Source organism: Giraffa tippelskirchi, chromosome 4 (genome assembly GCF_054371585.1).
Source record: "Giraffa tippelskirchi isolate mGirTip1 chromosome 4, T2T-mGirTip1v1.2.pri, whole genome shotgun sequence".
Lineage (NCBI taxonomy): Eukaryota > Metazoa > Chordata > Mammalia > Artiodactyla > Giraffidae > Giraffa > Giraffa tippelskirchi.
The window spans coordinates 184525797-184550619 of record NC_137278.1 but is presented as its reverse complement, the minus strand read 5'-3'; the positions used below and the strand labels follow the sequence as shown (position 1 = coordinate 184550619).

General features: G+C 38.4%; 1 protein-coding gene and 1 long non-coding RNA gene across 6 annotated transcripts in view; one reads left to right on the top strand and one right to left on the bottom strand.

Moving 5' to 3' along the window:
- Positions 1-22280, bottom strand: part of LOC145546188 (uncharacterized) — an 89729-nt gene extending 67449 nt beyond the window's left edge. Inside the window, exons 1-2 of the long non-coding RNA XR_014082631.1 lie at positions 22220-22280; positions 20690-20895 (exon numbers count right to left, since the gene is read on the bottom strand). This is a non-coding gene — a long non-coding RNA (uncharacterized LOC145546188). The remainder of the gene's footprint in view (positions 1-20689; positions 20896-22219) is intronic.
- PDE3A (phosphodiesterase 3A) overlaps positions 1-24823 on the top strand; it is a 627104-nt gene that overhangs the window by 246493 nt on the left and 355788 nt on the right. For 4 of the 5 annotated variants that reach the window (XM_081592252.1, XM_081592253.1, XM_081592250.1 and 1 more), the window contains exon 1: positions 90-2977. The exons of the other annotated variant lie outside the window; for it this stretch is intronic. In XM_081592252.1, the coding sequence (XP_081448378.1) occupies positions 2039-2977 (939 nt within the window). In that variant the 5' untranslated portion in view covers positions 90-2038. Of the gene's footprint in view, positions 1-89; positions 2978-24823 lie in introns of those variants that run through there. 5 annotated transcript variants of the gene reach the window in all.

Genomic DNA, 24823 nt, shown 5'->3' with positions numbered 1-24823 from the left:
TAACACTTTTCACTTTTTTTTTCACTCTCATTGAGCCAATCATCCAAATACTCCAGGTTCTAAACACACTTTACCCTGGAATGTTCAGATAATTAAGATTATCTTTATTATTATTAGTGAGGGCAAATTATATTTAAGGTAGCCATATTAAAAATGAACAAGAGTGGACTGGTCTGTGTTCAGTATGAAGAGAAACCAACCTCCCACACTGATGGACTTTATAAAGGATGCTGCCAAGAGTTAGCTTAAAATTTTTTACTTTTAGTTTCTCAAACTCGACATTACTACAGCATAGGAAACGTGTAGCCTATAAACATGAATAACTAGGGTCCTGATTTTTTTTTTTTCTCACAAGCTTTTTTCATTGTAGACAATTTCACCATAGGCATTCTTCTAAGATCTTTCCTAGTGTTAACCTACCCTTTCTTATCCACCCCCACTTTGAGATTTTTTAAAATATTTCTGATTGTTTGGGCTTCCTAACTTGGTACACTTCTCTGAGGCTAGGGCCACTTAATTTCAATGTAATTTACCATCCACCATCAACAACCATTGACTAATACTCTCATACACTGTATTTTTTTAAGTAACAACAACAAAAAGAGAGCTCTCCCCTTCCCCCTTCTCTTTAATAATGCTATTCAGGTCTAGGTAACTTGTTGAGATTTTTCATTGTTTGGACCAACAGGAAAGTCTAGGTTCTCTGTCGAAACAGACCTTCCAGCAGGAGCAGTCAAGGCCTTACAACGCCACCTGACATTGGTTTGCTGTTGGACCTGACTTGAGTCTATAAGCATCTTTGAATCCCTCAGACAGTAGATGTGGCTGTCATTTTTCAGGACAGTAGGAAGTCTGCGGACTCCCCTCTCGAGCTAAGTATCCAAGCACCATCCTTTTTTTCTCTCCAACGTCCTGGGCAGCTCTGTGTGAGGGCCAGCCTGAGACCCTAGAGCCCAGGGAGGCTGCGAGCCCGGCGGCGGACGGGTCTGAGCCACTCCTTCCCCAGGATGCTGGCAGCGCAGCCCGGCTCGGCTCCAGGGAAAGAAGCTCGAGCTAAGAAGAGCGCCTCCTCCGGGGAGGGGCGGGAGCAGGGCTGGGAACGCTTTCCTAGGGAGTTGCCTTAAAGAAAGCAAGCGGGATTGCAGATCACTCCAGCTGCTTGCTTTTTTATACAGTTTTAATCAGTCGTCTCCACACTCCTCCCTTCTGCAAAATTGCAAATCACCACCGACCTCGCACCAAAAAGAAGGAAAAAAAAAATTGTAAATCTTCTCCTTTCTCGCCCTCCCTTTCCTCCCACCCTCCCTTCCTCTCCAGCTCGCTCGCCCTCCCTCCCTTCCCTTGCGGCAGCCGCTCGTCTCTCCGACTGGGTGTCTCTCCGACGGGACTTAACTTCTTGGTTATTCTCAGCCCCTTTTCCGTTTTCACCACCTTTTGCCATGAACTGGACCGACAGACGCAGGGAAGGCTGTGCTTTCTGCCCCAGGGAATGGCGGTTCGCTTCCTGGGGCCGGGTCAGGGAGGATCGGCCGAGGAGAAAGAAAGAGTGATAGAGAAAGAGCTGCATTAAGGAGAGGAAGGGGGACCTCCGTTGGCTGCGGGCCCCTATCGTGCAGCAGCGTCCAGGATGGCTGCGAGCTCGCCCCGAGTCCCCGGCTCCAGCTGCGACCCCCGCACGCCGGACGCCTCGGGCGATCTTTAAAATCCTGAAGTCCGGAGAGACCCCGGAGGACCGAAGTCGGGGGTGGGGGTGGAGCGGAGAATGCTGCAAAGCTTTTCCAGGAGAGAAAAAGAGGAAGTCTGATCGCTTCTGCCTGTGCTAGCTTTTCACTGGAAGGAGTCTCTTTGGAGCATCTAGCCTTCTCCTGGAGTTATTCGAAAGCTGAAACTTTCAGTGCTCGCGGGCCTGGGAGCAGGAGGGATTCCGAGGGTGGGATTGCGAGGAGAGCGGGCGGCGGGCGTGAGCGCGCGCTTGTGTGTGTGTGGCGGGGTGGGGGCGTCGGGGGGGCCCTAGGGGACTCCACGAAGAGGGCGCACCATGGCCGTGCCAGGCGAGGCTGCCCGAGTCGGGGCCACCCCGGGCCACTGGGAGGCGAGGCCGGCCCCAGTGGCGGGCCCCGCATCGTTCCGGGACGTTGGCTGCCGAGGCTGCTGGGGCGCCCGGGTGCTGCGGCCGCTCCGGCGTTCGCGGAAACTTTCCTCGGCGCTGTGCGCGGGCTCCCTGTCCTTTCTGCTGGCGCTGCTGGTGAGGCTGGTCCGCGGGGAGATCGGCTGTGACCTGGAGCGGAGTAAGGAGGCGGCGGCGGCGGCGGAGGAGGAGGAAGCAGCCCCGGCAGCAGAAGGGGGCGTCTTCCCGGGGCCTCGGGGAGGTGCTCCCGGGGGCGGCGCGCAGCTCGGCCCCTGGCTGCAGCCCTCAGCGCTGCTCTTCAGTCTCCTGTGTGCCTTCTTCTGGATGGGCTTGTACCTCCTGCGCGCCGGGGTGCGCCTGCCTCTGGCCGTCGCGCTGCTGGCAGTCTGCTGCGGGGGGGAAGCGCTCGTCCAGATTGGGCTGGGCGTCGGGGAGGATCACTTACTCTCGCTCCCCGCCGCGGGGGTGGTGCTCAGCTGCTTGGCCGCCGCGACATGGCTGGTGCTGAGGCTGAGGCTGGGCGTCCTCATGATCGCCTTGACTAGCGCGGTCAGGACCGTGGCCCTCATTTCCTTAGAGAGGTTCAAGGTTGCCTGGAGACCTTACCTGGCGTACTTGGCCGGCGTGCTGGGGATCCTCCTGGCCAGGTACGTGGAGCAGATCTTGCCGCAGTACTCGGGGGCGGCTCCGAGGGAGCATTTCGGGTCCCAGCTGATCGCTGGGACCAAGGAAGAGATCCCGGTGTTTAAGAGGAGGAGGCGGTCCAGCTCCGTGGTGTCCGCCGAGATGTCCGGCTGCAGCAGCAAGTCCCATCGGAGGACCTCCCTGCCCTGCATCCCCAGGGAACAGGTAAGGACCTGCAGCCCCCCTCTCACCCGCCTCTCGGGAAAACTTCAAAGCTTTTGGGATCCGCCACAAAGTGGAGGGAATTGGAGCACTGGGAACAGAAGGAAAGACAGCCCAGCAAAGTGCCCTAACTTCAGACTTGGAAACCAGCGAGTTTTTCTCGCCCTCTCGCACAGTATTTTATAACCTGAACAACAGGAACACGAATAAGTAATAAAACTAGATGGTCTTTGCAGGGTCTTCCACAGCTGAGCCAACTTTTTAGATGTGCTACACCTGGCAGATGACTTGTCTATACTTTTAAGTGCTCTCATGTTTTCCTCCTTTAGCAGAAATGTTCGAATTAAGTTTAAAAAAAATGGGTGATTTTGAAAACGAGGATTTTGCTAGATTTCTTTCTGTTTCTTTTTATAGAATCTCTTTCTGTTTCTTTTCATAAAATTTCTTTCTTCTGAGGTGACAGGTAAACATTTATGGAAGTCAGTAAAAATATTCTAGAGTTAAAGCAAAGAATGCTTGAAGGTGAAGTGCTGATATACTCTGGTTTTGCAGTAAGTTTTACTTGAAAAGGCTGCGTTTGGTGGTGCCCAGTTTGCTTTTTAAAATGTAATTTGGGGACATATATTATTCCATGCTGATGTGTTTTGTATTATAACCATAAACTTCAATTTGGGGAACAATATGTCTGAACTTCAAAATTTGTCAGAATCGTGGACTGCGCTGTTAGTGTCAACTTGAAAAAATTTCTCTTGAGTATCTACATACTTAGTGAATATTTAGCAATTCAAGTGGATTTATACAGGAAATAATAATTCAGGAAAATATTTCTAAATTGCTGGTAATATAAATCTTTCAGAGAGGAGGCGGAATCTAGAATTATGAGTGAGGTTATCTCAGATAATGTTTAGTGAATTTGGGGGACTTATTTCCTTATTATCATTGTTTTGAGATCATGGAATACAGTTGCTATAAAGGGTGTAAAAGAACAAATCCCTATTTTAAAAGCAGATTGTATCTGAGGAGAACTTCAGTGTTCACCTCTGGACTTCAAGCTGATTTGACACTTGAGGATGGAGGTGGTAGAGAGCTGGTTAAGTATAGCAAGTGGAAATTTACACTTTTCTCATTTAAGTTTATGCCTACCTGTGGTACTATGTGGACAACTTTAGGGAGTGAGAGAATACCCCTAAGACATAGTGAGCTTTTTCTCTTTAGGTTATTCTGTGGATAATCATTTGGGTATTTCTAAGAAATAGCAGTCACCATATGGTGTGATGACCAGTTTGTTTCTCAAATGGAGTTAATTACACAGAATGTGGTTGTTTGACATTATTTAGCAGAATGGATGACAACATTGTAGTCTCTGTGTTTATTTTAAAACAAATGTACTTATTTAGCTTTTCGTTTAGATAAAGCAAATATTTTTTGGGTTTAGCTTACTCTAAGAGTGAAGTTAAAAACAGGCCACTGACTGATACTTAGTTTTGGTAAAAATCTGGAAATCACCAGAATAAAGTAAGCTCTCTATAAGCCAATTGGAGGAAAACACATTTTAATTTCTTTTTAAAGTCACCGATAGAACATCTTTTAAATGAAAACACTGCTAGTTTAAATGTATTTCAAGTACACTTTTCTTTAACTTACAGGGAAATGTGACCTGATCATTGCAAACTTGAAACTTAATTTCTAAGGCAAATCTGTGAGTTAAGCATAAGTAACTTGACTCCAAATTCATATCATTTTACCTCTGAAATTCGATTTCTGAAATTTCTTATTAACATTTAAGAGTTAAGGGTGGATTTAAGATGAGAAGGTGTCTAAGGGAATTAACCAGCAGTGTTAATTAACCCATAGATTTTTACTGGTTTTCTTTGGTTTGAATTGACAGATGGATGATTTGAATAGCCTGCAGACTTCTAAGAAAATTATTGAGCATTGAATTTTCACATGTTTTGTGGATGAATGCTGTCGATCATGTATATTCATAATATATTTTGATCAGTCTCTTTGGTTGCCATTTTTTTTTAAAGGCTCTGTTTATGAAGACTCTTCTAAAATGAGAGACTATCTCTTATGGTTGATGGGAAAGCAAGGTGACATTTAGCAGAAATTTACTTGAATTTTTAATGAGGGCATGGGTACGTGTGTGCGTGTTACTTAAGGCTAGTTTTTATATATGACCCTTTAAAGTTGTTACTGAGCATAATTGTGGGGGGTGGGTGGGAACTGACAATGCACTAGGATCTTATAAGACAGGGCAATATCTCATACGTTAGCCTAACTGTGTGAAAAGTTCAGGAGCTATATAGTAAATGGCTTATCTGTTTTATCATAAGGAAACAAACTTCTGATTAAGGGTGCAAAGTGTACCACTGTCATCCGCATGCTTTATGAAATCAAGAATCAAAATAATTATAAAACACATATATAATGCTGCCCTGAATGCTACCTGATTAGGCGTTCTTTTCTGAAAGAATGTCTCCTCTTGAAGACAATCCTCAGGCAACAAGTGAATTTTAAGTAGAGGTGTAAGATCATAAAACACAGAGAAGCTGGCAGAGTCCTCTGGAGAATTTCATTTGGACTTTGCTCATTGTGAGGTTTAAAGGTGAGAGAATTCCAACCTTTTCTTCTCCGTGTGAATAATAGTGGCCACTAGCTTAGGAGCTATCTCTCGGCAATGACTCAATTCTGAAAGGTCAAGGAGAATAGATGATAAAATTGTCATAAGGCAAACCAAATGACAGAGTTCCCTCCCTCCCTGCCTTCCTTCTCGCCTTGCTGAACCATCATGAAGACAATAGATCAGCTATTACATACAGAGCTGAGTTTTGCAGCATTGATCATAAATACAGCTTTAGCCAAAGAAAGGAGATCGATCTAGTCTTCAGTCTCAGAATTAATGGGACACTGGGTGTATCTGTGAGATGCGAATGAAGGAGTAGGCTCTCAGGAAAGAACAGAGTTGGTAACATTTGCATGGCTTTTAACTCACTCCTATTGGCCCAGTAGGTTCAAAATTTTGTAGATCAGTGAGTCAAACTGTACTTTTTGGTTCAGAAGGCAGATGATTGCATTAAGGTGTATGTATCTTTCTTAAGTGGATGTTTATATCCCTGAGCAGGTATGACCCTGCCTTCCAAACACTAAGGTCCTTAGAATTTCTTCAATTATTAGAAATTATGCATGATTACTAAATATGTTATTTTTCAACATAAAATTTTAATTCAGCACTTTTAACATTTGGATATTGTATTTGAAAGGGTGTCTCTTTTCTTGATACCCAACACAATCGGCTGGCTCTTTCCCTCTAATTACTGGGACCACCTTACACACTGATTTTTGAAAGAACTCAAACCAGTGCAATTTTATTTTAGTTACATGTTAAGAAGGATTTAATATCTTTGCCTACAGTTCCACATAAAATAAACACAAGCTGTATGCCTCTCACCGTTAATACTTTTGTACCACTTCATGACAAAATTCTTTGTGGTGGGTATACTCTCAGTCAGAAATGTACAGCTGTATACTTCATTTTGTGAGATTAAAAATCAAAATATTTCGCACACGTAGGGCCTTAATGCTGTTAATTAAATATCTTTAGCAAAAAGATCTTTAGCAGGTTTTTATAGGAATGTAATAGTTTTTGTAAGAGTCTAGTGGTTGGTTGTCAAAAGTAGAATCAAATTTTTCATTACTGATATAAGAAAGATATTTTCAAGCAAAAAAATCCAAAAACAGAAACAGCAAAGCAAAAAGAGTAGGATACAGTAGTAGGTGTAGTTTTCAATGGTGGGCCTTCTTACATCTTTGGTAAAAAGTACAACATTCTTGCATTTACTGTGTATTTTTAAAATACAGAAGTATTTCTTCTGAAAATATAGAATGAATTGTTCTTTAAACTCCTAAATACATTTCAGGATAACAGAACATATTTCTCAAATTCAATAAATTTCAGAAATAATCGTACGTTTTTAATCCAAATGTAGCTTCTATCACATTTCAGGAGTATAACTTGGCATATGGCAATACAAAGAACAATATTGATTATTTATGACCTGCTGACAGAATTAAAATTAATTAATGCCAACTTCTGAAAACCCTAAAAAGGAAAAACAAGATTTTCTCATCCCTTGGGAAAGGTGAGGGCAGAAAATTTTTTGGTGTATAGGGACAAAATTGTGATTTTACTTTGTGAATATAGATATTTAAAGCATACTGAAAAAAGTGTTTTAACTGACAGAAATAGTCAGTGAATCTATATAAATTTACAGAGGTTGGAAGGAGGCAAACAGTAATTTCACTCTTTCTGTATTGAGTCTAAAGTGTAAAAAAGTTAAAACTGTAGAACTGAAAGAAATGCTGTGTATGCTGGGCTGTCATGTTAATTAAATAAACAACCAGAACAGTGACTCTGTGTATGAAATACATTTTGAAAAGCCTAGTGGGGAGGGGGTTCAGGCAGGCAAGGGTGAGTGACACTGGCATGAAAAAACATTCATTATATCTGTAGTGACATTTGTGTGAATTTGCTGTACTCTGTTAGGAAATACAGCTCTGAGAAGAATCTCTTCAGGACTCTAGGTGAATAAAAGTCTTCACCAAATTTAATTTCACTTCTTTTTTTAATAAGCTCTCATTTATTATGTTGAAGTAGGATGTTTGTGAACCTCAAAAGTAGAAATCTGCATATATATTATATTTTAATATTTTCAATTAATGTGATTTGTGCCTGTAACAGCCCAGTAGTCTATGTACACTTCATTGAAAACTTGGGTTATTTACTCTTAGTAAAAGAGTGAGTTTATTTAGGGTGTAGGGGGCGGAGTTGGATTTTTCAGAAAACCTTTTTTGCATAGGGCAAGTTTCTTGAGCTTTGTGAAATTAGATACAATCCTACATGTTTCTGGTGAATTGTCTTCATTGGCCATGTGTGTGCATGTGTGCTGAATCGTTTCAGTTTTGTCTGACTCTTTGCGACCCCATGGACTGTAGCCCGCCAGGCTCCTCTGTACACGGGATTCTCCAGGCAAGAATGTTGGAGCAGGTTGCCATTACCTTCTCCAGGGGGTCTTCCCGTCCCAGGGATTGAACCTGTGTTTCTCAAGTCTCCCACATTGGTAGGTGGGTTCTTTACCACTAGCGCCACCTGGTAAGCCTTTCATTGGCCACGTGTCCCCTATTCCGTGGAGTCTCCACCCCTCTTTCCTCTTCTGGGTGTGATATTTATCTTTAAAAGAAGCTTCAAGTGTATTAGATTGAAAACTCAATTCATGTTTATTTTCTATTAATACATTCCTATTTTCAAGGAAGCTCTATCAAATAATTCAGAATAAACCAGAGAGACACCTCCATGTTCTTGCACTTAAAGCTGTGCTCTTAATATTCAACTGAACATTAGTTCCTTACATAGAAATTTAAATCCTTGTAGGAATTACCTTGCAGTATATACTTTTACTATTGGTAGTATTTTTTTAAAGAAGCTTTTTGTTTTTGTTTTCTGTAAGGCTCTCCTGGGGAATTATCTCAGCGTTGCTCTTGAGAATGTACACTTGCACGATTGTCAACATAAAATACACAGGTTTGATTTCTGGGGGGAAAAATCTTAAAAAGATGTGCAGAAGTCATAGTTCAGAGAAAAATTTGTCAGATACTGATTGCTGAAAATATTAGTTGGCTGTCTGTGTTCTCCCAAAATGTCTACTATTTTAGAAGAAGATGCTATCCTTAGCTAATGTTATTCATTCAAGTCTTTGGTCAGTGAACCTATACAATGTCAAGTCAACGTGTTTTGTCTGAGCATTAATAAGCCTTGTGCTAAAAAGCATACAAATTCTATACAGGTACAATGTAGCACCTTGGCTCTTCAGAGCTTAGAGCCTAGTTTGGATAATGAGATATCAACATAAGAAAGGGAGAAATCACAGTAAAATATGGAAATGGCCTCTTAGGTAATCACTGAAGCAGTGCATATAATATCTTAGAGCAGATTTTAAATCTAGAGCCAGAACTGTTCATCTCATCTCTGACATTTTATGCAAAAGTTCAACCTTTCATTTTTCTGGGGAAAAATTTTATGTTTTCATAGATTTTCAGAGGGTCCTCAATGCATAATGGTTAAACATAATTGTTTTAGGTTTTGAGCAGGTTTAGGTTTTGAAGGCAAGGGAGAATTGTTTCTTTGACGTGGAAAGTAATTTAGTATACACTAATAGGACTTCTGAAATAAAGATAATACAGAATTTGGGACACGTTACGTATACCTCAAGCTAACACAGTGGTGGCTTTCCTATCCTGAGGTGTAGTCTATGGCTTAAGGAACTTGTTGCAACGAGATCTTAAAATGCTTAATTCCATGCAGGTTGTAGTCAGGAGACTAGAATTAGTCTGATTTTAGAGAAAAGGAAACTGAAGGAGAGTCAGCTAAAAGTATGTAGCAACCTGAGGTAAAATGTTGACTTTTATCCAGTTCTCTGTTGGACTTGAATCTGCTGCTGGGGAACAGTGGGAAAAGAGTTAGGCAGATCATTTAAAACCTACTAATCACTTGTGATTTTACACTGGAATCCAATTCTAAATTCTCATTCAGGATTAGAAGATTGAATAAAACCCATTGAATGTACAGATAATACAAAACTCTGGAGCCCTTACAAAGGTGAGTTTTTCTGGTCATCTACCAAGCAGCCTTTAGACTGTATTATTCAAGACTTTGTCCCAGAAATGAATATCAATTGCATTGCAAAGTCCTACTTTGTGGAATCTTTATCTCATCAAAGAAGAGTGTGTGATGGTGGTTTAAATATTGATTTCTGTTTTCATTTTAGTTTGTAGTAAATCGATTTAAAAATGTTCAGGATTTCAAACTTCAAGGTGAAAAGGAATCTGCAAGTGGGTAAAATTTCTTTGCTAGCAAAAACAGCTGGTGGTTTTTGTTCATCTAAATTATTTTTCATGGTTTCTGTGGGAATCCATTAAAATGTAAGTAGATAGGATGTAAGTTTTTTAGAGGCAGTCATGAGAAACATTACCATTTAGAAGATGGAAAGCTGTTTGGGAAAAGTCACAAACTAGACAACTTCTTATTTGATTTGATTAGAGCTGTCATTTATCATTGAGGAATCTGAATGATTATCACAGATTTTAAGTATTTCAAGTCCTGCTAAGATGATAATAAAAGTACTTAGGTGTATTCATGTTTTTTCATCCTAAGAATATGGATAATTATAAGGAGCACATGATGTCTGTTGTGTGTGTTTATGTGTGTGCATACATGTATGCATGCCTGTGTATGTGCAAGACTTTTTCCTCTGCCAGGAAATTGCTTTACTTGCATCAATTTAATGGAGAAACAGTGTCACCCAGTGGCTTTGATGAAAACAGTCCTGTAAACATTATAGATAAGCGCTGTCCAATAGAAATATAATAGGAGCAAATTACTGAATTTCATGTTTTCTAGTAGCCTCATAAAAAAGTCAAAAAAAAGTAAAAAATAAAAACCAACTAGGTGAAATCCATGATAATACTGTTTAATCTATTATATCATGCTAACATAAAATCAACATATAAATCATGATATTTTGCTTTCTGTTTTTTTGTGCTAAAGTCTGAATTTGTGGTGTATGTTTTCCACTTACAGCCCATCTCAGTCTGGTGTAGCTACATTTCAAGTACTTGGTAGACTCATGTGGCTGATGGCTAATCTTTGGAATGTTTTTAAAGAGGTGAAGTACTTGAATACTAATGTTACCTCTTCCATTATAATGGGAAATCCATGTAGATTTTATGATAGCACTTAATATACAACTGTTCACATTTGTATATAATCTTGATAGCTCATTTTTGTATCACTTGCTGCTCTAATAGTTGGCAAGTCAGTCTGATTTTCCTCTTTTCTTCGTTTGACATTATTGCACATATTTTAAAATATGTTGATTTTAATTGGAGGGAGAGTTTAACAGAGTCCTTAATGAGGAACCTTTTTGTTAACTTGATGTATAACACAGAATTAGTGTTATCAGCTAATTATGAATTTGCCTTTCAACGTGTGATTGGTTAACAGGGATGGCTTATGGATACAATGTGAACATGTGATCAGCCACGGTGATTAGTCTGTTATTAGGTTATCTAATGTCTCTTTAGAAATGGAAGTGCTTATGTTTATAATGCATGTCGTTATCTTGGTAACTTAGGAAACTTAAGTGACAAACCTGCTAGTAGCTTTAATGGATGAAAATTCTAACAGTGTCTGTAAAGGGCTGATGACTCCTTGCTATTGCTTATGTAAACACCACTCTCATAGATATACAAAAGGAAAATGCTTCTATTTTGTGTCTAGAGAGGACTGGAAATTTTGATAATGTGTAATTTCTAAACTAGGAATTGAGATTAGGTGGCTTTTGAAGCTCTGCATGATTTCAAACTGCAGAATGAACCTAGAAAAGTGTACAGATGAAAAAGGCAAACTTGAAAAGTCCCACCATCCTGGGACTTCCCTGGCAGTCCAGTGGTTAAGACTCTGAGCCTTCACTAAAGGGGTTAGGTCGCTGGTCGGAGGTCTAATACCCCACATGGCACCGCCAAAGATTGAAAAAAAATAATTAAATGAGGCCTCTTGCCCCCCTTCCACTCCAAAAAAGTCACCTTCTTTCCATCTCCATTCCTCAAACTCTATGAATTCATTAACTCTAGGCATAGTTCCAATATTACATTGAGAATTGATGAAAAGACAACTTTTGATAGATCGCATGATCCTTTATATACATAGATGTATAGAATTATTTTTAAAATAGGCATTTATTTTGTGTATATTGGTTTATAATCTGTATGTGTTATTTATTGTATGTTTTTCAATTTATGAATTTCTCCCTTTTAAAGTAAGACATTATTTATCTTTGCATTAGAGAATAAAAATACAGAGGTAGGTAGGTTTTCATGTGTCACTTAGGAGATAATCTAAAAAGAACAAAAGGTAATTGAATCATGGTATACAAAGAAGTACATTTATCTAAAAAGAAATAATGTGGACTCAGTCTCACTCCTGGTGAAGCTGGCTTAATTTAGCCTTCTTTGAAGTAACTAGATAAATATTAAAATGCTGTAGTAATCGTAACTGTTACTTGAGTTTGTATTTAATATAACTAGTCATTCACCCTGGCTAATTTTGAAATGACTTTAAATAAATGTAGAGGTTGGGCTTGTACATTTTTTTTTTTTTGGCCAGTCTCTTCTCTTATAATGTCCTGTGTGTGTGTGTGTGTGTGTGTGTGTGTATGTATAAATATTTCTCCAAGCAATGCATTTTATTTCATATTTTTTTAACAAAATAGGTTCTTCTCACTCAGAGTGTGTTTAAAAATTTAAGGAATGCTCTTCTATCCCCCACACCCCACTGTACCTTGTCAGAATATTGAAATAATTTTATGAAAGAAGCTTGTGGTTTAAATTTAATAGAATTTTAATAGAATTTTTCCACCTTCTGAAGTAAGTTGAAATAACTGAATATTTATGCTGTGTCTGTGGCAAGTGTTTCCTCCTCTTCAGATATAATCCACTTAAATAAACCTAATGGAAGTTTGAAGTCATAGAAATATTATTTGGCGGGAGGGGGGAATGGTTTATTTGGGGGCAACCCCTGTGGACTCAGCCTCCTTTGGACATTTTTAAACTAGCTTGAGCACAGAGAAAGGAAATGGTTCTTATTTTTAAACTAAGTATTTCAGAGGATGAAATTAACAGGTCTGCTTAGGAAATGCTCTTCAGGAGGCAATGCTAGTCTTTGTCGTACGAAACAACCCCAACCCCGTGTTTGGGTGGGAGCAAACACCTGACTCCGCAACAGTCTCCCTGAGAGGTGGGAGAGACATCCTGGGCTCCCCGAAAATCTGCTTTCTAGGCTCAAGAACTGAAGAAGTCACACTCATGTCACAGCATTTTCATTATAAAAGGAATCAACCCTTCTTCCCTTCCTTGTGTCAGCCATTAATATTTTTTTTAGAAAATTCCAGTCCAGTGTCTTGCTCATTGTAAGCACCAGCTAGTGGAATAAAGGGACAGAGAAGAAAGAAATGATTTTACTCTGAAATATTTATCCCCCAGTCTCCTGAGATTGAACTAGTGATTAAACCTATTGAAGTAAACTTCTGTAGAAAAAAAGTAGCCTCTTCACTAGTCTGTGAATTTACCTTTTTAAAATATTTATACTTTTATTACTATAAAAAGTTTATCTGTACAGTTCTCCATAGTGGCTATATCAATTTACATTCTCACCAACAGTGCAAGAGGGTTCCCTTTTCTCCACATCCTCTCCAGTATTTATTGTTTTGTATTATTGTTACTGTTATTATTGTAGATTTTTTTGATCATGTCCATTCTGACTGGTGTGAGGTTTCCTCATTGTAGTTTTGATTTACATTTCTCTAATAATGAGTGATGCTGAGCATCTTTTCATGTGTTTATTGGCCATCTGTATGTCCTCTTAAGAAAAATGTCTGTCTAGGTCTTCTGACCATTTTTTAATTGAGCTGTTTGTTTTTCTGATATTGGACTGTATGAGCTGCTTATGTATTTTGGAGATCTAATTCTTTTTCAGTTGTTTCGTTTGCAGTTATTTTCTCCCAATCTGAAGGTTGTCTACATAGATGTACTGCCATGTGTAAAATAGATAACTGGTGAGAAGCTGTTCTATGACACAGGGAGCCCAGCCTGGTGCTCTGTGATGACCTAGAAGGGTGGGTTGGAGGAAGGGAGGGAGGCTCTAGAGGGAGGTGATATATGTATAATTATGTCTGGTTTGCATTGTTGTATGGCAGAAACCAATAAAGCATTGTGAAGACGTTTCCTCCAATTAAAAATAAATAAAAATTCAAAACATAACTTAAAAAAATTCTCTGGCATGTGTCAGATAAGGAGCTGAACTTGCCTGTGCCTTTCGTGGTAGGAAACCCCACTCAGCATGAGTCCTAGATATTTATTTTTAGCTCACTTCCAACTGAAAATAACCAAACCACCCCCAAGACCAATGTGGTATGAACTTCAGAACAGTATCTGAAATTAGGGTATGTTTTTGAGAAAAATAAAAGTTCAAGTCTTTTTCATGTACCACTAATGCTTTAATTGAGAAAGAGTGGACTTTGACATTTGTTCCTGTGGCTTTCTACAAAGTGTTGGTAGGTGTTCAGCTACACCTTTTTACAGTTAGTCTATATTCTTGTTAGAAGTTCTTACTGAATTGCTGCATTTCCTGAAAAGTCTCATGTAAAATAACTACTGTCTCCTTTTTATCTTTTAATTGCTCTCAGTTAGAAAATATAATTTGAGCCCATTGCTTCCAGGGATGACTTTGTGAAATTAGCTTTTTTCAAATGTCATCCAACTATAGTGCTAGTCCAATTGTGCTGAATAATCTAGAAGTTTGGTAGCATAATTTCAGAGTTCAGAGGAATTTAAAAATCAACAGTTCACAAAGTTTCATCAGAGTGACAGGTTTTAATTTATCCAATCAATTTTATGGTCTATCTAGTTTTTAATAGAACTTGTTAGAAAGGAAGTTTTAAGTTAAATAAGACTATTTTGTTGCTTTATTTTAACTCTTAATAGAGATATTGTCATCTCCTCTCACTGAAAGCAGACATTTCTCTTCTGAGTATGTTAAGCAGATTATCATGCCTTTAAATGAAGTAGGAGTCCAGTTTAGAAAAAAAAAAAAAAGTTATTTCCAACTTTCTTTTCCAGAAACAAGTTTCTTTTAGTTTGTAGATGTCAAATGGTCTCATAGATCTTTTAGAAAGGCTACCTCTATTGAAAACTTTGAGAGATTGAGGTATCTTTGAATATATTTAAAACCTGAATGTTGTTTCTCTTTGAAAACATAAATTACAAACTGAGAATTTAGTTATAGATTAATTCATCTTTTGAAATAAACAAGATATATTCTTGTGGTAAAGGAGACATTTCTAAATTTATTTGACATTTTTGTCAAATGTAATATAGAATAAGAAATTTAGGAGCAAAACCTTTTACTCTATTTTCATTTTGGTACAGGAAGCTAACCATTTGAATAGTGTCTGTTTTTAGTCTTAATGATTTGTTTGTGCTACAATTGAAATTGTTTTTGCTATATAAGCAGGGCCTAAATTATAGCAGCTATTAAGGTCTCATTTTGTCCACTTCTCATTCTTTTTACTTGAATAATAATTGAATTAGCTATTCTTCACTCCTTCAGAGAATGACAAGAGCTTTTAAGTATGTTCAGTGGAATTTCTGTAAGCCACTAACTAGTCCTTATTGAAAAGTGTGAGAATTCGATTGGGAACGTTGGATCAGGATATAACAACACTGATTAAGTAAATTATCTAAAAACCAAAGTAGCATTCAGAAGTGGAAACTGCCCATAATAAATGAGTAAAAGAAATGGAAGCTACTATTTTTCTTGTGCAGAAAGAAGACTAGATTGAAATAGAAAGAAGAATTCCTCTGTTTAAAAATATACATATACACATTGATTGAATGGTCTTCTGGGAAAGTAATGATGGTGCCCCTAAAATCTAGAACTCCTTATGGTTTGGAAAGAGGAGACCCTGGGGGTGTCACTTCCTACCCAGCCATGCATTGTCAGGATCTGTTCTTAACTTTAGACCTAAAACTCTTTGATCATTTTTCACAAGTCATAGTGCTATTCATGAACTTTCCAGAAATTGATTACTTTCAAAGATGTGGATTCTTACTTTTTAGGTTTTTAGTGCATTTATCATTTTGACTTTTAAATGTAGCGTTATGGCAATCTTATGTGAACTTTTACCTCTTCTATGACAAGATGGATGCAAAAGGTCAGCAGATAAATATATCTTACTTAAGATTGACTCTCTATTTCCTAGGTGGTGATAGTGTAAAGAACCCACCTGCCAATTCAGGATACTGAAGAGATGTGGGTTCGATCCCTGGATCAGGAAGATCCCCTGGAGGAGGGCATGGCAACCCACTCCAGTATTCTTGCCTGGAGAATCCCATGGACAGAGGGGCCTAGTGGGCTCTGGTCCATAGGGTCTCAAAGAATTGGACACAACTGAGTGACTTAGCACGTACGCATACACTCTTTATTTCACGCTGACTATTTGTTACCTTCTAAGTATTTTAGTATACCTGAATTCTTACCATCTTTTTCCTTGGCAGTAATCTTATGTAATTATAATGCCATGTTAATCAAAGCTCCAATACTTTGGCCACCTGATGCGAAGAACTGACTCATTAGAAAAGACCCTGATCCTGGGACAGACTGAAGACAGGAGGAGAAGGGGATGACAGAGGATGAGATGATTGGATGGCATCACCAACTCGATGGATGTGAGTTTGAGCAAGCTCTGGGAGTTGGTGATGGACAGGGAAGCCTGGTGTACTGCAATCCATGGGGTTACAGAGTCGGACATGGCTGAGCAACTGAACTGAACTGATTAATGAAACTGTTGTTTATGAATTCTGATAGTAAAAAGCTCTGATTAATAGATAAATAGACTTCTTCCTTCAGATGCTTTCAAAACTCTTGTAGGAGATAACCTGACCTCACCTACTTACCATGATACCTTATCTAGCACTTTCTAAGTCAAGCTGCTATATGGTCTTCAAATGCTACAGTTCTTGAATTTTAATATGAATAGTTATTTGGGAAGCTTATTAAAATGATAATTCCTAGGTCCTAAGGCCAGATACTCTGATTTAATTATGTGTAGAATGGGGTCCAAAAATCTAGAGTTTTAGAGCATTTAGGTCACCTTAGTGAAGAAACACAGAACTAAAAACTTTTATCTACTAAAACTAGACAACATTGGGACTTTTGCAATCTGATTAAGCAGTTAAAAAGCTCTTGATTGAGTATCATGAGGAAAACATTTAAACACACACATCTATATATATATACACATGAACAGATTATTATAGTTTATTAACCTATGCGTACATGCATGCTCAGTTGTGTCTGACTCTTGGCAGCTCCATGGATTGTAGTCTGCCAGGCTTGTCTGTCCATGGAATTTTCCAGGGGAGAATACTGGAGTGGGTTGCCACTTCCTTTTCCATGGGCTCTTCCCCACCCAGGGATCGAACCCAGGTCTCTTGCATCTCCTGGCAGGTGGATTCTTTTACCACTGAGCCACCTGGGAAGCCCCATTAACCTATGACATTCATAAAATTTTCACTTTGATTTCCTCATTAAGGATATCTCAGAGACGTTACCTGATACTCTACAGATCAATTTCTTCTTCTGTGAGGCAGAAGAAAGAATTTCTTCACCTATCTCGTATGTGCTGTTACAAAGCTTAAATAAAAATATATCACCCTACAAATGTTAAGTAGAAAGAGTATATGCTCTGGACAGAGACAGGCTGAAGCTTTGTAATGTATACAAGGTCCTTCAACTTTCTGAACATGAATAATCCTATCTAACATAGGAAGACTATAGCCTACTTCTTAAAGTGTGAAGATTAAGTTAATAGAAATAACAGACATTGGTTCTTGTCAAAATCCGCCCCCCCCGAACAAGAATGGTGCATGTGTGCTAGGTTGATTCGGTCGTATTAGACTCTTTGTGACCCTGTGGACTGTAGCCCGCCAGGCATCTCTGTCCATGGGATTCTCCAGGCAAGAATACCTGCTGCTGCTGCTAAGTCGCTTCAGTCGTGTCCGACTCTGTGTGACTCCATAGACGGCAGCCCACCAGGCTCCCCCGTGGGTTGCCAATTCCTTCTCCAGGGGATCTTCCCAACCCAGGGATCGAACTGGCATCTCTTGTGTCTCCTGCATTGGCAGGTGGGTTCTTGACCACTAGTATCAACTGGAAAGCCTGAACAGAATAGTATCTACTTATATCCATTAGGGCCATGTCATTGAAGGTTTGCATTTGATTAAAAAATCCAAAACTGAAACAAAAAAGCAATCTTGGAAGTCTAACATAAAAATCAGGTTTTCTGAAGTTTATCAGAATATTAGAGAGTTGCTTAAATTACAGTCAAAGCCACTGGCCAATGAAGAGCCTGGAGAGTCAGACTAGTTAATAGTGGAAAAGAAAAATTTGTCAAAGATGGTGACAGGTGCTTCAGAAGTAAACATGTGAGTGAAAAAGGATGAAGGGAGGATATTTAGGAAAATTGATAGAGTCTTTGAACCTGTTTGTAAAAATACCTGATGATTCTTTTGAGTCATTTGTGCAATCATGTGTCATATAATGCCATCAGCAACTTGATTTGTACTTTTGCCACAATTATAAACCATATTTTGTTTTGGAAAACAAACTGGTTGTTTTTTCTTTTTGTTTTTAAGAGTTTTTAGTTTAATTTTTGTGGTATAATTCTAGTCATACCCTTCCTTTTTCTTGTTATTTGTCTATGAGACCATTATTCTCAAATAACAGAGACTTCCTGCTTGTAATATATGAAAAAAAGCTAGTTCAGTACTCATTTAGTAAAGACCCTCAGTCAGTGTTTATTTCATCACATTAGACTATTCCTGTAGCTGTTCCCTCTTTTTACCAGCTTCCCCAGGGACTCAACACTCAGACCACTTTTATTCCAGATTTTCCCACCTGTTGAATGATTTTTCAGTCTTGAATCAGGTGGTGGTTTTGTGATACACAGGAATCATGTATCATCTCATTCTACCACCATTGGTTTCAATTTAGGAATTCTGCTCTGGGCAATCCAATTTGGTCATAGAAGGTTCTTGTTTTTACTTTTGTGATAGGGAAGAAGATGTCAGAATGGTGATGGGGAGGGCCCGAAGATCAATAGGCCATGATGGAGTGGGGTGGGGATGGTCATTGCAAGAGTGGTGCTCCAAGCAGAAGGGGAAGACATTGAACTGTTTTAAGTAGAGAAAGGATATGATCAAATTTATGTTCAGTAGGCTCTCTCAGGCTCTTTGTGCCAAATGGAAATGGGTAGTAGGGTGGAAGGTGGGTGATCAGTTAGAAGACTGTGCTGTGTGCTATGCTGTGCACAGACTGTGCTGTGTCCAACTCTTTGCAACCCCATAGACTGTAGCCCACCAGGCTCCTCTGTCCATGGGGATTCTCCAGGCAAGAATACCAGAGTGGGTTGCCATTTCCTCCTCCAGGGGATCTTCCCAACCCAGGGATCAAACTCAGGTCTCCTGCATTACAGGTGATTCTTTACTGTCTGAGCCAGTAGGGAAGCCCTATTGCATTAATTCAGGGAGGACTGGGAATTATATCAGGAGGTAGTGTTAGACGGTGGGCTTCCCTGGTGGCTTAGCAGTAAAGAATTCACCTGCCAATGCAGGAGACAAGAGTTTGATCCCTAGGTTGGGAAGATTCCCTGGAGGAGGAAATGGTAACCCACTCCAGTATTCTTGCCTGGGAAATCCCATGGACAGAGGAGCCTGGTGGGCAACAGTCCATGGGATCTCAAAAGAGTTGGATACAACTTAGTGACTAAAAAGCAAATACTAAGGGAATGAATATATATAATATATTTATATATATTTATAAATATAATTTGTATTTATTTATATATTTATTTTATATTTATATATTTATAAATTTATTTATATAATTATAAATATATATTATATATAATAAATATATATTTATATAATATATAATATATTTATATATTTATATTTATATATATATAAATCATTTCTTGCTTTTAAAATACTGTTGACTTTTTTCTCTTCTTTTCAATTTTATCTTCTATCTTTGCCATTCTAGAAAACCATCAGATCTTCTAATGTTGAAACTCTAGGGAAGTATCGTAAACACTTCATAAAGCATTATTGGATTGGCTAAAAACTTTGGGTTTTCCTGTTAACATCTCGCACAATACCCCAAATGAACTTTTTGGTCAACCCAGTAGTTTTTTGGGTTTTATAATATTTGGCTGGATAAAAGTTAGTTTTGAAATTTTATTCTTCCATAAACATTTTTAAAATTTTAAAATAAACTTGAATAAAATAAAATTTTAATACATGTAAGTGTTATTCTTATGTTATCTCTTTTAAACAGATATCTTTGTAACACATGCTTTAATATCCTGAGGTTTAATATAGCAAAAAAAAAAATAGACTGTTCAAAGAAAATGCAAGTCTTTCTCGTTTTATTAGTCTTTCAATAGTCTGACAAATCCCATTTTTATCTGAAGGCATCTTGCCAGTATTTTCTAGACCTTCCTATAGAGGAAATACTTCTATTTTGTTTTCATATTAACTCTGACCATTTGTCAACCTACAGAGCACTTTAGTGATAGGTGCTGTATAAATATTTAAATTATGATAGCTTGATTGCCTTGTAACTTTTCAGAGTTTGCTAACCCTACACTATGGTTAGTATCTGGTTATGAAATAGTTTCCATACTGCTTGGGAGTCACAAAAGATAAGGAAATTTGAAGCCTGTGAAGTGAAGAGCTTTTCATCACATTGGAAAATATTCTGATGAATGGAGAGGGAAATCAGGAAATAAAATGTAGGATGCAGCATGCTATCAACTCCAACTATCAGATGCGTAGCTGAAAAGAAAGTGGTTGAAATGTTTGTTCTTGTTTGGATGAGGGCATCGTGGATGATTTTGGTGTATTTTTCTCTTCAATAGTGTCTCAGTTTTTAACCCTGTGTACTTATTTTATAGTCAGAAAAACAAAACTTTATATAAAGAAACATAGTCATTTGACCTTTTTCCCCGGATATGTTCACAGAGTGCTTTGAGGGTCACTTACTCAGTACTGGTCTGTGGACTTGCAGTCATGGAAATAGGAACTCCAGATGCTTTTATGAATGGTAATGTGGTCTCCAGTACTGGGTAAAACATGTTCAGAAGTAAAATCCTCTTGCATTCCCAGTTCTTCCCCCAAGTGGCTGGAAAGGCATCAGCTTCTTATAAGATTGACGGTTCAACTGGTATTTTATCCTGCAATATGGGTCCCTGAAATTATAGATTGGAATACACACAATTTTTGTAACTTGACGTGATAGTATGGTTTTTTAAAAAAATATACATACAGGTGTGCTGAAATATGTACACATATACTGAAAGATGCTTCAATTTTTACAATGTATTTGGGACGTATTTTCATTTTAAAGGTGGCAACAAAACTAATCATGAATGTGATATGTTGAGATCAACATGAAAATGAGTTGGGTATTATAAGGAGGAAAAATTCTTTATAAAACATATATAAGGAGAGTATTGAGCCTACCTTGCTGATTATTAGACCAGCAAATAAGAATCAACTTTATAATAATTGTTTTTTAAAGTAACAAACATAAAAATTTTTTTCAGCTTGAAAGATTTCAGTTTATCAAAGTACTTATTAATACATAGTATGATTTTTTAATAGTTTATGCATAGCCCATAAATAAAATATAAGCACTTTAATTTTAGAGTAGTTTAAAATTTTATCCATAACTCATATGCAGACATATAATAGGTTGTTTCTGTATTTTGCTTTTTCTGCATCTGAGTTACTCTGTGTATAATGTTGATTAATATCAGTCTTGCTTGTCAGGATTTGTTGATTATTCTTTGAATTTCCTATCTAAGGCTGAGGAACTTTGTGTATTTCCATTTGCTTTTACTTGTTTAAATAAATGAATAGGAAAAGAAAGCAGTGTGTAATATTTCACAAATTACTTCCACTTCTAGCATTATTCACATGTTTTCTCATTTGAAGAACTATACATTTCTGTGGAAATAAGTTGGAGAATAGCAAACTAGTTTCTGTAACGACTTAAAAAAATAGACTGTGGTATCACTTGACCCCCTCCAAAAAATGTTTCCAGAAATAAATGTGACAGATTCAGGGAACCAGACATAAATATGATAGAATTAGTTGAACAGAGCAAAATAACCTTTACTCATGCATTGCACCTTCTTTTTATTGTTTTGTTGTAGAAGAATTAGCAGATTAGCCCTAACTGCTTCTGTTTGAGATGGTTGAGCTAAGGTGACAGAGATGGGTAGGCGTTTCTCTGCTGAGTGTCTGTGGGTTAGTGGACTCTGGCAGGGCAGAGGCGGGTGGGAGTGTTGGCACTGAAGTTTGTGTTTGGCTGGAGTCCATATCTCAGCCTTGTAGGTCTTTTTCCATAGAACCCGAGGTTATCCATTGCCGAGACACACTAATAATAAAACCGTAACTCATCAATCCGAATGTCAGGTGATTAATTTACACTGGGGAATTTAGCTGTAAGGAAGAGCAGAGAGCCAGTGGTTACCGGTGAATGCTTCTTGTTCCTAGTGGGAAAGTCACCTTTAGCATGATTATTCCCTAGACTGGGACTGCAGATCTCTGGTTTATGAGAATTCCCCTTGGAACACTTAGACTGTTCGTGCTTTTTATCCTAGAATGTTTGAAGAATGCCTTAACACGCTGGTGGCAACGGGGGCCGGGGGGGTGCCGGGAGGGGTGGTGGTGGTTGGGGAAGGGTTCACAGTGAACTACTCTTGCATCCCCTTCCTGAGCTTATAATAAAGATACTACGTTAACAAATGGTTCCAGTGGCAAGTGATAGATGCTTTAAAATACAGAAAGTCCTGGGAACTTTGCCCTCTAGAAAGGTCATAGCTAAATTTATTGCTCAAATGCCATCACCCTCTTCACATGGATTTCTGGTAATATTCTATCTTCCTTTCCTTTCTAACTTCTCTTCTTGATTTACGTTTAACCATTTTTCTCATGTTTATGTTAATAGGAAGCTTACTCTAATGGTGTTTGGTACAGTAGGAAATATATCTAAATAAGAAGAAAGTAAGAATAAACCTCTAAAAGAATATTTTGCTATTTTTCTCCTGTGGGTGTGGTGTCCAGAGGGAAGGAGGGAGGAATAGGATAAAGCTTGTTTCGGAGCTGAATGCCAGGTGTGGAGCAATGTTATGTTCTGGAAACAACACATAGAACAGATAGCCCAGCCTTTGTGTGGGTAGGGGAGGTGAGTGTGGTGGGACCTTTTTAAGAGACGAGACAGATAAGGTTGGGGGTGGGGAAGGAAAAACGAATGTCTTCAGAATTAGGCTGGGAAAGATGAACATTATTTTGTCTGCAGTGAAAGTTACTGAAAGGGTTTTAGCTGGAGACTAATGTGAACAGATTAAACTTAATTTTAAAAACAATGGATCAGTTCAGTTCCTCAGTTATGTCAGACTCTTTGCAGCCCCATAGACTGCAGCATGCCAGGCTTCCCTGTCCATCACCAACTCCTGCAGTATGCTCAAACTCATGTCCATCGAGTCGGTGATGCCATCCAACCATCTCACCCTCTGTCGACCCCTTCTCTTTCTGTCTTCAGTCTTTCCCAGCATCAGGGTCTTTTCTAATGGGTCAGTTCTTCGCACCAGGTGGCCAAAGTATTGGAGCTTCAGCAGTGGGTCAAATGGGTGCAAACTGGACACAGGAGATATTTAAGAGGCTGTTGTAAAAGTCCTGGTTACAGACATTATTTTTTATTATGTATTTACTTATATATTTACTTGTATATTTTTATTTTAATTTTAATTTTTGGAAGATTTCTTAGGACGGTGGTAGAAAGGAAAGGTGGTTGAAGAGAAAATGAAGAGCTGTAATTGGCAGGATTAGACAGTGACTGGTGGTGGCAGATGTGAACAATGGGCATGAAGAGTCCTTAACGTTACAAATCTGAGAAACTGGAAAGATGGTGATGCTGTTCTTTTTTTAATTTTTATTGGAGTATAGTTGATTCATAATGTTGTGTCTGTTTCAGATGTACAGCAAAGTGAATCAGTTATACATGCATATATATATATATATATATATATATCCATTCTTTTTCAATTCCTTTTCTCATATAAGTTATTAGAGATTACTCAGTGGTGTTCCCCATGTTATACAGTAGGTCCTTGTTAGTTTTTTATTGTATATGCAGTAGTGTGTGCATGTCAATCCCAGTCTCCTAATTTATCACTTCCCCGCACCTTGCCGCTTTGGTAACCATAAGTTTGATTTTGAGATCTGTGAGTCTATTTCTATTTTGTAAATAAGTTCATTTGCATCATTTTTTAAATTATATTCCACATATACATGATATTATATGATATTTATCTTTGTTTGACTTAGTATGATAATCTCTAGATCAATCGATGTTTCTGCAAATGGCTTATTTCATTCTTTTCAATGGCTGAGTAGTATTCCATTGTATATATGTTCCACAACTTCTTTATTTATTCTTCTGTCAAGGGACGTTTAGACGTTTAGATTGCATCCAGGTCTTAACTATTGTAAACAGTGCTGCAATAAACATTGGGGTGCATGTATTCTTTCAGATTATGGTTTTCTTGGGATATATACCCATAAATGGGATCATATGTTAGCTGTTTTTAAGTTTTTTAAGGAACCTCCATACTGTTCTCCATCGTGACTGTGCTAGTTTACATTCTCACCGACAGTGTAGGAGGATTCCCTTTTCTCCATACAATCCTCAGCATTTATTGTTTGTAGACTTTTTGATGTTGGCCATTCTGACTGGTATGAGGTAATACCTCATTATAGTTTTGGCTTGCATTTCTCTAATAATCAGTGATGCTGAGCATCTTTTCTTGTGCTTTTTGGCTGTCTGTATGTCTTCTCTAAAGAAATTTCTATTTAGATATTCTGCCCATTTTCTGATTGCTTGTTTATCTATTTGTTTTTTGATATTGAGCTGCAGGAACTGTTTGTGTAGTTTGGAGATTAATCCCTTGTCAGTTCTCTGAGACAGAAAGCATCAAAAGAGCAGTTTTTGTTTGTTTTAGGTTCTGAGTGAGGAAGGGATATGAAGTGTGGCTATGATTTGGACACAGTGATATGTGTTAATTTTGCATCCTCATGTGATTTTGTATGCTTGAAGACTCCTGGTTTCAT